Source organism: Acomys minous, assembly GCF_964271855.1.
Source record: "Acomys minous genome assembly, chromosome: 10".
NCBI lineage: Eukaryota > Metazoa > Chordata > Mammalia > Rodentia > Muridae > Acomys > Acomys minous.
In genome coordinates, this window is record NC_140491.1 from 739410 (window position 1) to 754827 (window position 15418).

The 15418-nt window shown below is 40.5% G+C and overlaps 1 protein-coding gene across 1 annotated transcript in view; it reads right to left on the minus strand.

Moving 5' to 3' along the window:
• The window catches only part of ATP10D (ATPase phospholipid transporting 10D (putative)), a 91260-nt gene that overhangs the window by 35528 nt on the left and 40314 nt on the right, over positions 1-15418 (minus strand). Inside the window, exons 6-10 of the mRNA XM_084800085.1 lie at positions 14607-14713; positions 14196-14327; positions 13668-13795; positions 13303-13555; positions 5506-5741 (exon numbers count right to left, since the gene is read on the minus strand). Of these exons, the coding sequence (XP_084656211.1) occupies positions 5506-5741; positions 13303-13555; positions 13668-13795; positions 14196-14327; positions 14607-14713 (856 nt within the window). The remainder of the gene's footprint in view (positions 1-5505; positions 5742-13302; positions 13556-13667; positions 13796-14195; positions 14328-14606; positions 14714-15418) is intronic.

Consider the following 15418-nt stretch of genomic DNA (forward strand, 5'->3'; position numbering starts at 1 on the left):
GTGAAGCATGAGATGGTAAGCTAAATTCTAATTTTTCTACATTTATTTATTTATCTGCATGTGTGTGAATGTGTAAGCATACTCATGAATGTATTATGGCACATATAAAGATCAGAAACCAAGTTAAGGAAGTTGGTTTTCTCCTTCTACCGTGTGGGTTTCAGAGGTAGAATTTAGGCTGTCAGGCCTGGCAGCAAGTGCCTTAACCCACTAGCCATCCCACCAGCCCAGTAAATTTAACTTTAAAAAGTTAAATGCATATTATATCTTGGGAAATAATAAAATGAAATACATATAAATAAATTTAAATGCATATTATATGTTATTAATGGAGAATATTTTGACTATTCAATTAAATAGAAGATAGAAACACCACCTGTGAAAAATCTAATTGAAAGATTATTTCTCATTTTGAAATACATAATACTAGGCATGTATTTCATTGAGTTTAGAATTCTACTATGGCTTGTATTTTACTCAACAACTGATGAACACCAATTATTTCAAAAGTGAGATTTAGTTTATATCAGAGTATTGAACAAAACATTTTTTTTGCTCAGTCCATTAATATAAAAATAACTTACTTTAAGAAAAATATTATAAACAGACTAGGAAACTGACATTTCACAGCCAGGGTAAGTACAATAGTTTTCTAATCACAAAATATATTTGGCATCTGTGCCCTCCTCCAAAGGATTCCTGGTAAGGATTTCCTCTAAGATGTTCTGTCACTAGAGTGGGGTGTGGGAGCCCCATTTCCTCTGGCACAGTGCATCTCAGATGCATCTTAGAGTACTAGTGTTAACAAATGTGTCGTTGTAGAAATCTGATTTTCACATTGGACTATTCACCCTACTCTAGAGAGTGCTGCTTAGGATCTTGGTCCTATGGAAGCACCACTGTGCTACAAGGAGTCTTGGATGCTGACAAGCAAAGGCCACTGACTGACAGCAGGGAAGCCAGGAGAGGTGACTGCCCAGACAAAGTGCCATAGGGACATGTGGCCTTGTATTCACACAACCATGTCATGGCTAAATTTCATTTCACCCTGACTGGATTTGGAATTACCTAAGGAAAACAAATCTGTGGGTGTGTCTCTGAGGGTGTTTCTGGAGAAGTTTAATTAAAGAGGGAAGATCAGCTACAGATGTGGGTGGCACCATCCCCAGAGACCCGTTCCTAGACAGAATAAAGAAGGACCATCAATCAGTGCTGCATCCTGACTGGGTGCAATGTGATCCACTGCCTCACGCTTCCTATGCTGTACCCTCCTTGTCATGGTGGCCTGAATCCTCTCAGACTCTAAGTTGCTCTTGTCAGGAATTCTACTTAAAAAGCAAGGGAAGAACTGAGGCAAATGTGGCTGGTGTTCCTGCTCTGGCCTTTTTAAGAGTGATCACAGGTTTAATGAGAGTCGCGCAATGCTGGTAATTACACACCCAAGGCTCATGTCTGAGCTCCACTCTGCAGACAGCCTAGGAACAGCTCCTTTGCCTGCCTGCCTTGCTTCTTTCCTTACTATCAAGTGACACACTCACCTTTCAGATTACCAGGGACACAGCGGGTTTAAAAGCTGTCACAACATATTCTTAAAACTCTATCTAGATTAAGCAAGTGGATGACTACAAGGCTGAAATACTGTTCTATGATCACAACAACAAAAGCAATACTACTAAAGCTAGTAAAAGTCTTGCACATGCATTCGCGGCCATGAAAGAGAAACTCCCGGTCAGCAAAACTCTGCAGATAAGAACTGTCGAACTGAAGCTGGGTCTATCACATACTTGGCACCGCAGAAGACACTGAAATCACCATAAAAGAATATAAAGAAAAGGAGAGCTTACAGGAAGGCGTAAGGAGGCATCCATATCAAAATGAAGCTCCAGAAGCAGAGTAATCTGCTGATTTTTGACAAAATAACTATATCCCTCAGGACTAAGATAGTTCTTGAGTTGAGGAGATGGTGCAAAATTGTCATGTGCAGCCTTTTATCTGAATGACTATATCTAGAATGATTTTCTGAGACCAGAACCATCTTCACCTTGTTATATAAGGTCAACATTCATCCCTTTGATGTGCCAGACAATTGCTGCCATCTTCCATGAAACCCTCCTCAGAATCTACAGGTCCCTTTAAGACAAGGACCTCATTCTCCTGATCTTTAAATCCCTAACCCTTGTTGGCCTTATTGTCTGTACAGGAAGGGTAGAGAACCAACAAGCTAGTCAGTACTCTTGGAAGATAAACACATGCTCTGACTGGGTCTCAACCAGGCATTTGGTCAAGATTCAGAGAACATTTCCACTCACAATTAGATCACAGAATACACAGCACAGCATGAGAAGGTTTTCAACTTTCCTAATGCTATGGCCCTTTGAGACAGTTTCTTGTGTTGTGGTGATCCCGAAATTTGTGGACAAATGGATTGAACTAGAAATGATCATAATGAGTGAGTTCACCCAGAAGCAGAAAGAGTCAAATGGTATATACTCCCTTATATCTAGACACTAGCCCAAGGGGCATGTCCCATGAAAGTCTTCACTTACCAGGAAAGTGGGTCAGAGGGGAGGACATCCTATTGGGACGTTAGGTGAGAGAAGCATGGGAGAATGGGGAAATAGAAGGATCCAGAGAGTTCTAGAAACCTACAAGAAGAACATTATGATGGGCAGATCTGGGCCCAGGGGTCCTGCTCAAACTATGGCACCAGCCAAGGACAATATGGGCAGTAAACTTCAAACCCCTACATAGATCTAGCTTATAGGACGTTCTCCACAGTTGAGTGGAGAGTGGGGACTGACTTTCACACGAACTCTGGTGCCCCATTTTTGACCATGTGCCCATTATGGTGAGGCCTGGTGGTATTGAGAGGAAGGATAGCAAGCTACCAAGAAGAGACTTGATACCCTATGAGCATATACAGGGGGAGGAGGTCCTCCTCAGTCACAGTCATAGAGGAGGGGAGTAAGGGTAAAATGGGAGGGGGGAAGAATGGAAGGAAACAAGGAATGGGCTAACAATTGAGATGTAAAATGAATAAATTAGTAAAATATTTTAAAAAATAATGGAAAAAGATACTCTCCCGAGGCGACAGAGCCGAGCAGTTGTAGGAGTGTTCCTCACTCCTCCAGCCCTCCTCTACTAAGCTTTTATTTCATTCCCTGCTACCACTGCAGTTCCAGGGGCTTGTCACTCTACTCACTTTACTTTGGTTTTTGTGGGACAAAAAGCCTTCTTTTGGTCTCCTCTGATTCCTAAATACCATACACCCGAAGGAAAAATACAAAGGCCACACAGTGATGACTTTTCCTGTATATGAACTCCTTGATCCAGCAGTTCTGCGGTTTTGTGTGCCCTGTGAGGATTTGTCTGCCTACTCCCTCCTATGGGTACTATTTTTCTAGTACCAAAAATCTAGGTACTTGGCACTCTTAACCAAGGCTTCATGAGTGGGCTTTTAGAACAAATGCAGAATAAATTTTACAGTGACTTTTCAGGTTATAGATTATACACATTTCTCAAAATATTAAGCTCAGCTTGTAAGACTTAAGACTCAAGAGTTAGTGTCATATTTCATGGGAGAACACAACCACATTATCCTATATATAGAGTGTGGGTGTGCAAGACTCCAAACAAAAACAACACCAGAACTTCCAAATAATGAACAGGACAGGTGACAGTGGAGTACAGGGCAAGTGGGAACAACCAACTGAATGGGGAAGACTGGGTCTGGTGATCAGATTCATTCTAAAACCTCCCAAAATACTGTTTTGAGAACGAATGTGGCAGGCACTGTGCTATGTGTTAGGATTCAAAGGTTTAACAAGTCAATGCTCTCAAGGTGCTAATGGCACAATGTCAGGTACAGACATAAGGCTAAAGTTCTGCAGACAAATGGACAATGGGAGAGTACACAGAAAACCTGGAGGTTGATGACAAAGAATTGGTATAGGTAATAGTGGCTACCCTTAATGTTTCATCAGATAGGATAGAGAGGAGAGACCAGATCTCAGAAAGGGGAGACGGCACAGGCAAAGACACAAAGGCTTCCAGAAGTACCTATTTTTTTCCCTTAAGCAGAGTGAAGTCTGTTCAGGAAGCTGATGGGGATGGGGGTTTGCAAGGCTGCCCCCACCTTGATGCCAGCTACCAACAACTAGATGTGAGTTAGCACATGTTTCCTTTCAAATGTGCAGAAAACGTACAAGTTGAGTGGGTGACTACATAAAGACAGTATCATAGGAAAAAGAGTATATACATACATATGTATTTCTTTTCTGGCATAAGCTTAAAATGACTATAGAAAAAAAGAACTATGCATACTATTTGCTAACTGCCTTTCAAAATTTGCAGAGTTAAAAATTAGGCCTAGGTGTTGCAGAGCAGTCTGCCATATAAAGAAGTAGTACTAGGGGTGTTACATCCTTAGTACTACAGAACCAAATTGGCATTGGCCACACCATTGCTGCAGGTGCACACTTCATGGCAAGTTTGCAAAGAGCCTAGAGATGCCCTGATGGCCTTCTCAAGTCAAGTGAGATGCCTGGGGTCTACTTATTTAATGTATCATGAAAATCTGGCAATGACCACAATGTAGCAACCCAAGAGGTCCCCACAGCTGCTCTCTTCCTGTCTGCCTGAGTTGTTACTGACATCTTGATGGAAATCTCCATCTTAGCTAAATATAGATGTTAATGTGCCAGGCGTGGTGGTGCACACTTTTAATCCCAGCACTCAGGAGGCAGACAGGTGGATCTCTGTGAGTTTGAGGCCAGCCTGGTCAACAACGAGGGTCCAGGACAGCTAGGGCTCTATTACACAAAGAAACCCTACCTTGAAGAAAGGAGGAAAAATGAATGAAATATGAAAGGCTAATAAGGCAGAGAACATTTTAAAGAGGTAATTTTAAATTCAGTAAAAGTGTTGATTTCTAATTCTTTTGCACAATCATCTTTTCTGTACCCCATTCTACATGATCTTCTATTTCTTCTGCAGTAAAATGGGTTTGTTAATGAGAATAACTAGTACTAGTCAGTCCCTAAGAGCTGCCACTGGGACACAAACCCCTTGTTGAGCTCTGGAACGAAAATGCTGGAAAGTGGCTTTTGTGGAGTTCAAGATGAGGAAGGAGGGCCAGTGTGGGTGGAGTGCAGGAAGATTACAGAGTGATAAAAAGATAGCAAAAGACTATTAATTAGACAACATTCCCGTCTCCAGGTTAGTTCTAGCTAAGTCTTGGTGGCTCTTAGAGTCAGCTTTATGTCAAGATAGCCTTCTTTAGCTTTGAACAGAAAATATTATATTTTTCAGAAATGGTATTCTACTTCTCAACACTGATTTATGCAACAAATATCAAATTTGTATTATTTTTAAAAATGTATGTGTCACCATCATGCTGAACTGTAACAATGTCATCTGTTTTGTGGACAGAGAAAATCAGGATGGTTTGGGCTATTGTAACAGGGGCTTGCTCTGTCCAGGGTGTGGGGATGTCTTCACACTTACGATGGGGCTACTGAATGCAGCCTGTCTGGAATGAGGCACTTCCCCGGGTCCTTCTTCATGTCCTATGGCAGGGGTGCTCCCAGAGAGACGAGTTGAGAGCTTTCCTAAAGGCCCACTGTGAACTGTCTTGCAGCCGTGGGCTCTGGGTTTCGCCATGTTGCTGAGGGAGCCACTGAGGGTGTCTGTGCATTCTTCCTCTTCAGAAATAGCTTCCTGATAGGATTCAAGCCTCTTGGCTGAAGGATAAAAGTCACACTGGGTCACCATCTGAGAAGAACTTGCAGGTTTAATATGGAAAATAGTTCTGGAGCTACTTACACCACCTCCTTCCTGTCCTGGCTTCAAAATTCTCCCCCATGAGAATCCACAATCAATAAATTTACCCCATGCTTATTGAAGAAAGAGGGGACACAATGGAGTAGGACATCCCTTCTTTTTCCATCTCTGTGTCTAACCTTGTCTTTACCCCTATCCATACTCCATCTGCTACCCTACTGTGATGATGCAGAACTCAGCCCTCCTTGAGATCTGGATCCTGCCCTCTGGGTCCTCACACACTTCTTCTTCACATTCAATTTCAGTACATCAGTCTCACCTCAACAAATTTTAGGACTTTCTGTCTTAACTCTCCACTTATCTCTTCTCAAGGTAACCTATAAGCTCCATCTTGCCAATAGATAATCTTGCCATAGATTATCTATCTATCTATCTATCTCTATCAATATATATATTCCTGTGTGTTTGTGTATGTGTGTGTAGAGAGAGATCTATATCTCTAATGTATATCTATAGATATATATGGAGAGATAGATGATAGATAGATAGATGATAAGTAGATAGATATAGATTTTTGATAGATATAGATTTGTCCTTATCTCATTTGAACCTTTAATAATAATCAACTCCTCCTGGAAATAACCCTTGAGAGCTTACCTGTTTTCTACATTGATGGCACTCACTGTTTAGTTTTCCTAATAGTCTTGCACACATGTTTAATGTGTGTTTGTGTTTGTATGTCCTCACACATATGAAGGTGCATAGAGATACATATGTATGTACATGCATGTGAAGCCCAGAGAACCTTGTATGTTGTTGCCTGGCCAGCAAGCTCCAGGATCTGCCTGTCTCCACCGCCTCTGTGGTGGGATTACAAGTGGACACCACCATGGCTAGTTTTTGTAATGTGCTTCTGGGGATTAAACTCAGGTCCTCATGTTTGCAAGGAAAAGGTTTTATAGACCAAGCTATCTTCCCAGCCTCCAGGTACAGTTCATTGTCTCTTTGTTGTGTTGGGTATTGAACTTAGAGCCTTGAGCATCTAACCAAGTGCACTACCACTATGTTATATCCAGTCTCCACTACATCTCTTCTTGTCCCTTGGTTATTGACAAGCTGCAAGGCTACCTGATCTTCTCCATCTCCACAGCTCTCCTTCGTGTTCTCATATGGTCTGATCTTTGATACAGAATGTTTTATTCACAACCCATATACCTATGTACTGGCTAGTTTTATGTCAACTTGACACAGGCTGGAGTCTTCAGAGAGAAGGAAACTTTAATTGAGAAAACACATCCTCCATATGAGAGGGCTGTAGGCAAGCCTGGAAGGCATTTTCTTGATTAGTGATTGTTAAGAGAGGGCCCAGCTAATTGTGCGTGGTGCCATCCCTGGGCTGGTGGTCCTGGGTTCTATACAAAAGCAGACTGAGCAAGTCAGTAAGCAGCATTCCTCCACGGCCTCTGCATTAGCTCCTGCCTTCAGGTGTCTGCTCTGACTGAGTTTTGTCCTGAGTTACTTTGATGATGAACCATAATGTGGAAGTGTAAGCTAAATAAACTCTTTCTTCCCAAGTTTCTTTAGTCATGATGTTTCATCACAGCAATAGTAACCCTAATTAACACAACCTGAATCTTCAACTCTGATCTTTCAATGGAATCAAGCAAGCCTCATCCATTGAACTCTCCACAAGACACCTGCAGCTGGCTAGCCAGAGGCTGCTCCAGAAGATGAGCAGTGGTATGGCTCACACCTTGTCCTCCATCAGGTCTGAGCTCCTTATCAAAGAATATTTCTCAACGAAAGCCCCATTTTTTCCATTGATCTTATCCTTGCCATTGCTACACACTATATACCTTTTAGTTTTTATTTTTATATTATCCCATAAAATATACACCTCAAAATGGTCAGAGATGGTCATTAATATGTTCTGAGTATTATGTAGAGTCCAATGTAATACGTACTTAAGGAATACTTGAGGAATAAGTAAATCACAGTAACCTTAAAGTTACTTAAAGTCCACATGGTTACAGCTGAGCTATTTTCTCTTACTTATCAGCCCTTTCTCTGGGTTCCTGGCCTTTGTACAACAACGCTGTACTGTGTGCATGGCTACAGAACACCTAAGCTCTTGTCCCTCACACCCAGAGGCACATGTGCCTTATACATCAGATATATCCTGTGCCCAGGCTTCCCCCTATTTCCCTTACATTAGTCAAGCTGCCACCTTTCACATGAACTAATGAAATGCCTCAACACTAGTCTCTTTGGCCCTCTGAGATCCATTCCTCAAATGGCAGCTAGAGTGAGCTTCCTAAAAGCTAAAGCAAATGAGATCACTTCCTGAAAAAAATTTCTGATGCCCTCAGGATCTGCTCAGAATAAACTCAGACTCTTTATCCTAGCTTACCCAACTCAATATGACTTATACCTCCCTCTTTATTCTACACCCTTAGCATAATTCAGACTCACTGGCCTTATTTATTCAGTTTGAAAATGTAAATGCTGTCTACAGCATGAGGGCCTGCAGAGTCATTGCTCCCTTGAACTGGAAACCCTTTGCTCCTGAACATCAAGATTTTGTCATTCAGATCTAGACTCAAATGTGCCATTTTAAAAGGCCATGGTTAGCCATATAGTCCAATGGAGCCATCCAATCCTCATAGGCTACATCACTTTTTCCTAATTCTGTGCCAAGTCTTGGTCACTATTTATGTATGTATTTGTGACGACTTTCTCCCATAGATGCCCTGTGAGAATAGCTGCCTTGATGTTTTTACTTATTAAAACCTGCATTTTAATAAGGAGGAACAATGTGAACATGCTTGTTGTGTTGGTGGCTATGTCTATTTAACCTAAGAGCCAATGAATAAGATATAGATTGTGGAAATTTGTTTTATAAAGGGTTTTCACATTTTATTTATTGAAATAACTTTATTTAAAGGAATGGAACAACTAAGAAGAAATATGGTAGTTTGTTCTTTCTTTCCTTGTTGTTTGTTTGTTCAGACAGAATCTCATAAAGCCCAAGATATTCAGCATGCAGGCAAGGATGGCCTTGAACTTCTCACTCTCCTATCTCCACTTCTTCATAGGCATAGTTTAAGTGGCTTACAACAAACATTCACTCTTTCTGAAGACCTCTAATGTAGATGAAACATCAGCTCTCATCCAGACTGCTCATTAGACACTTACACTTTGCTTCACTGAATCATTATGGCATTCCTCTGAGTGGGAAGTATTAATACCCACACTTTAAAAGTAAAGAAATCAATGTTTATTTATTTGTCATGTCACAAACAAACCAGATTAGTCTTAAGACCAGATTTGTTGGATAGCAGAGCCAGGATTCTGTGACCTAATGCTATAGTGTTCCTAAACATAGCCATATGCATGAGGGCGACCAATTTTAATACATGTAAATCTCTCCTATCAAATATCTATGAGCCCTTTTAAAAAAATTTTAAATAAGTATTTAGTAAGTGAGTAATGGATGACTAGGGACTTAAATTAAATATCTCTGGTATTAAAGGCAACGTTGTGGGCAACTAAGGTTTTTATTTTCATCAAGAGTTATACATTTGTTTACACATACACACACACACACACACACACACACACACAATTTCATCTTCATCTTCAAAATACTTTCACCTGGCAGGAACTATTGTTCTTCTTTGCAGCTGAGGAAACTAAACAGAGAGGCTAAAAGTTCTAATGACAGTTGAACAGCTGACTAGAGATGGAGCTGGGACTTAACTTTAATCTTCCTGCTTCTAAAGTCAATACTCTAAAGGCACTATCCCTACATCACAGCTCCTTAACTCTAAACAATTATAAGAGGTTTGATAATTAGGTTTTGTTTGTTTTTCTTTTTCTTTTTTCATACGAGAGAATAGGTTCCCTGTGGAATTTTTGGTAACAGCTACTGGCATTCAGTAGGCAGACATCAGGGATACTTGTCAACATATTCCTGTGTACTTGACTGTTCATCGCAATGAAGAGTAACCCAACCAATGAGAGAATAGCACTGAGACTGAGAAAACTTTGAAATTTACTGGTAATGAGATGTCATTTTTAAAACAACAAAAATGCCTCAAAACCCACATTGGTGGGTTCATGTAACTCCTCTGAGCCATCATTGGGGCGTTAGGATCACACAGTTGTGTAATTAGCATGACATCAAGTAGCTCAGCTATTTCTATAGGATGAACTTGCTCAATAAGTAGAACTTCCACAATGGAATATAACAGACAGAATGACTCAACCTTTACTCACATTGTAGAAAGTTCTATGAATATATAGGTCAAGAAAATTACAGTGTGATTCAGAAAACAGAGCCACTGTAGCTAACTTTGAGACCCAGAGAAAATCCTATCAAAGATGGGTGTGAAAAACCAAGGTTTATATCACATCAATACACAAAACAAACTGAAATGATGATAAAGAGTTTTGTTTTATTTTTGTTTTGTTTTGTTTTTTTGAGACAGGGTTTCTCTGTACAGCCTTGGCTGTCCCAGAATCACTTTGTAGACCAGGCTGGCCTTGAACTCACAGAGATCCACCTGCCTCTGCCTCCTGAGTGCTGGGATTAAAGGCGTGCACCACCACCGCCCTGCGATAAAGAGCTTTAATTCTTCTTATAGAGTAGCTTCGGCTTTAGCTCTATCATAGTCTCGGAATGGGCTGGGAACTCTGGTTTTCTGACTCATAGGAAACAGAGTCTGCTATTGTTCTCTGTGCCTAAAGGCAAATCCTGAGTTAAACAAATTATCTTTTTTATTTTTTCCTCATTTAGTCTCTAATGTCTTCTTTTGCCATTTCCTTCTCAAGTATTCCAAAACTTGCTTAGAGCCTACTACTTGCATTGATTTGATATCTGAAAGAAGTGGGTCTGGGACTATGGAAAAATTACCTATCATAATTTATAATGTGCTTTCCCCAGTGCTGACATAAGGCCAAACATAAGCCATTCAAAGAGCTTCCTTCCACACATCATCTGTACATCTTCCTTCAAACCACTCACAACAGACTAATCTCTCAAGCATCCCATCTTTCCCCTCCATGTAAACAGCACATTCAGCCTTCCTCCAATGACATCATCCACACATCAGGGTACCCAATCTCTGCTCTGGATTAGACGTCCAAACATTTCATGCATTCCAAGAATGTCTGATGTCCTTCCTTTAATATACCAAACTACATCAGTGCAAAATTCATCTCCAAAATTATCTGGCTCCCTGATAATCAAAACAAATTTAGAACAAGTATTTCCAAGTGTGTGTATGTATTTGTATGCACATATTCATGTAGGTGTGTGCATATGAATACAATGTATGTACACACACATGTGTATTCATTAGTGGAAGCTGCTATAGTTTTTGAGTATGTCACTGAACCTGATTGATTTGGATAGATTGGTTGGCCAATGGGCTCCAAGGGTCCATGGAAGTCCATCTTTGTCCCTCCAGGAGTGACTTTACAGATGAATGCCACCACAAGTTTTTTTTTCATGTGGGTTCTAGGGATTTGGACTCAGGTCCTTGTGTGTGCATTGCAGACACTTTACCAAACAGACCATTCCCCAGCCCTAGGAATATCAACAGTAATGTTACAATTAACATGCTACTTTATAACTACACATTTGTCTTGCACACTAGGTCATGAGAGACTTAAATGGCAGAACTGGTTCTTCTTTTTAGAGCAATAATTAAAAATAACAGCCACAGCAACTTATATAGAAGGGCTTCATCTGTGCCATGCTCTGTGGATCTTTGCAGATTATCCCAATGAAGCAAATACTATAATTTATCTGCTATACATTGTCTCTCCTTGAGGCTCAGAGAAATTATGCACCTTGCGGAAGCACACATCTTCAGCAGGTGGCAGGAATGGGATTCAGGCTTGAGAAGCTTGACTGCATGTTCCTTATTCTTGGACAGTGCTCCCAATGCCTCCATGGATGAACAAATTTACAAACTACGAGTCATAAAGGCACTTGCCAGACAACCCCAAATTAAGGGACAGTCCAAAATCGCAGAACTGTTAAAACTGGTAAATTCATCCAAAGAAGGAAAGTCTTGAGAAACTAGAAAGTACACAGAAACCTCCATGATGGTGGGTCCTGGCATTCCAAGTGTCAGCAAGAGACATAAAAGAAAACCCAGGATCCTCTCAGGACATGAATTTCAGGTGATGATGATGTACTGATACCAGTTCATCAATTACCAAAGGCATGCCATAATTCAGGTTAGCAGAAGAAGCAACATGAGGACACACTGAAGCCTCTGTAATGTCTTTGTAACTCTTCTGCAATCTTTAACTATCCTAATGTGGAAAGTTTATTTCCTACATGACATTTTTAATAGTCTCTTTGTTAGAGTAAGAATGACTTTTTTTTTTTTTAAAGAAGTGTTTTGTTTTTTTTTTGGCCAGGTGTCGTAGCACATGCTTTTAATCCCAGCACTGGAGAGGTAGAGGGAGGTGAACCTGTGAGTTCAAGGCCAGCCTGGTCTACAAAGTGAGCTCCAGGACAGCTAGGGGTATTACCCAGAAAAATCTTGTCTCAAAAACCAAAAACAAATAAACAAACAAACAACAACAAAAAACAAAACAGACAAGCAAAAAGTGGCTTTTAAATTTTGATATGCATGCTAATCCTCATGTGAGGATTCTGTTAAAATGACATTTTAATTGCAGCTCCAAAATTTCTAATAAATCCAGGTGTTGCCGGTGCGACTGATGATGCCAGGATAGGAATCACACTTCCAAGTTGGCAAGTTTTAAGGCACATAATAGTATTGTCAAATTTGTTTAAGGTATTTGTATGTGTGGAGAGATTATTTCCACACAGCAGTATTCTTTATAGAATTCTCTTTTAGGCAATTCTTTTGCTAGAAAATCCTGAAACACTAGCCATAGAAACCCAGATATTGTTAATAGCTTTCATTTCATTGAACATATTATGTCTCCAACTACATTCTAGGAAGTATCTGTACCAAATCCACTTTATCCCCCACACCTCTGTGTCTGTGTACACACCTGCACTGAGGAAGATAGTGTTAGCCAAAACAGATGCTGACCATCCATACACTGCACCACTTAGTATCCCTTCAGCATCTTGTGTTTGTATCACAGTGTCACTCAGCATTTACTAATTTCTAAAGCAGTGGTCCTCAGCCTTCCTAATGCTGCGACCATTTAACACAGTTCCTCATGTTATAGGTACCTCCAACCATTACATCATTTTCATTGCTACTTCATAACTGTAATTTTGCTACTGTTGTGAGTCATAATGTAAATACCAATGTTTTCTGATGGTCTTAGGTGACACTTGCGAAAAGGCCACTTGGCCCACAGCTTGAGAACCACTGTTCTAAAGGAATAAGAATACAGCATAAAGTCCATTGGGTTAAAGTTAATTATTCAATGCTTAGACCTGGAATTTTCTTGAAAGAATTATTAGGGATTTAAGTTCCTGGGGGGTTTTTTACAGATAGTTTTTGTAGAAATCCCACTCACCATTTTCTTCATGGCAGTAGTCAAATCCTGATACACTACACCTTCGAAAAACCATCTTATTCTCTGTGAGGGTTCCTGTCTTATCAGAAAAGAGGTACTGAATCTGCCCAAGATCCTCAGTGATGTTCAGAGCTCGGCACTGAATGGTAGAATCCATTTTCTCATTGTAGAAATCTACATCACTTTGAATAAAATAGATCTGTCCAAGCTTCACGATTTCAATGGACACATAGAGCGAGATGGGAATCAAGACCTAATAAAGTGCAAACAAATGTAAAATGTTCAAGTCACTGAAATAAGGAGACTACAGCTAGATACTGAGCAAAGAGAAAACTTCTCTGCAAAGCCTGGCAGAAATTAATTACCTGCAGCAAGATGACCATGGTCCAGAACACATAGAACCCTGTCAACACAGGTGAAATGACACGTCCATCTGGCTCAGGGATGTTAAAAAAGAGCATGTTTTCATACTTGCTCAGCCAAATCCCATGACCTTAAAAAAAAAAAAAAGGTACACACACGCCAAAAGGATGCTACAGTGAGAATATGCGAATAGAGAACTACACTCCTCAAGAGAAACAGATGAGAGTGTTTGCTTTGAATGTTCATGGTTTCTCCTTTAAAACAAGCTCAAATCCAAAGGGCTACTCAGCCCCTAGTCTTTGAGTCTCTCTCCCTCTAACCCTCTTCCCAGGTCCCTTCAGTACTGTGACAAAGTGTGAATGGATACACCCAACATCAGTGTTTGTCAAGCTAAAGGGTAAGAGAGGAAAGCATGTGGGGAAAACTACCAAATAAAAATCTCTTACCAAAACCAAACAGATATTATTTTGGGAAAAAACAGTGTAAGATGGTACTGACAATGTATTAATGGACAGTTAAATTGTACCCACCCAGTGCACCAGTTAAACACATTACAACCAGAAGCAGGACACACCAGAGCACATCTGTATTTGCTCTTCTTTCTAGTTTACTGCGCTTATACCGTGGTCCACTGTTGTTCAGCATTGCTTTGGTTTCATGACCTGCATAGAAAGCACAACATGTCTGAAAACGAACAAAGTAAAAGCAGGTGGCAAGCATCCCTATTAAAAATCTTCCTGGCTGACCATTTAACCAAACATGGCTGCATAGCATTTTGTCGGTACAATCTGTTCACGTTGTTTATTTAAGAAAACCAAGATCTGTGGTTAAGTTCACGAAGACATAATTTACCTCCTGTAGACTCCATGTGGAGTAAGTAAAAAACGTTAGCACTGAGGAAGCACACAGGAGACCATGGTAAAGGTAGGAACAGAACGAACCTGCATAGACCACAATGCCCACAACAGCCTCTGTGTTTCTAATGGTGCACCCTCGGAGCAATAAATTCTCTTTGCTGAGGCCCACTCGTTCTTTGTTGGAATGTTCCCTGTAAGAAAGGCAGCACAGAGATTTATTTTCAAATGGCAAAAATAAGAGTCTTGATCCATATTTAAAATAAGGGTCTGTGCTCTGTGTGGTAAGTTTGACAGCTCCTGGGAAAGGTTTCAAGTCTCTGGCCCCTTGGCTTTTGCTGTTGTAGTCACCTGCAGTGAGTAGGGGAAAGATGAGACAAATTGAAAATTCCCATTTCCTTCAGAAGTTATTGTTTGCCACATCCCACCACTACAAGAACTCAAAAACACTCTAACTAAAGATCCTGTGTTGTTAGACCACGCTGTACTTAGGGAACATAATAGTTGATGAGGGAGGTGGTGTTGATGTAGAAAAGTAGTATTTTTGATTTGGCTGAAATTAAGAATCTTGCTGGGCACGGACATTAAGCCATTATATGGAAGACTGACAGGAAACTGCATAACCAAAGGCCGTACCACCAATCTGATAATGGGACAGGGGCAGGCCTCCTAACTTAAGGGAAAAGAGGTGAGGGCCCCAGATTCCTTATCAAGGAATTGTAACCTGAAGTCTGTGATGCCTATAGAATCATAAGCAACTTTTTGTTTGTTTACATCTTGCTATTTTTAGAGGCAGAATCTGATTCATTCAACAGATTCTGAAAGTGCCTAGGGATAGCTGACAATTAAGAGAGCCAGAGAAACAAGATAAACCTCACTAGAAGGAGACACTTGACCAA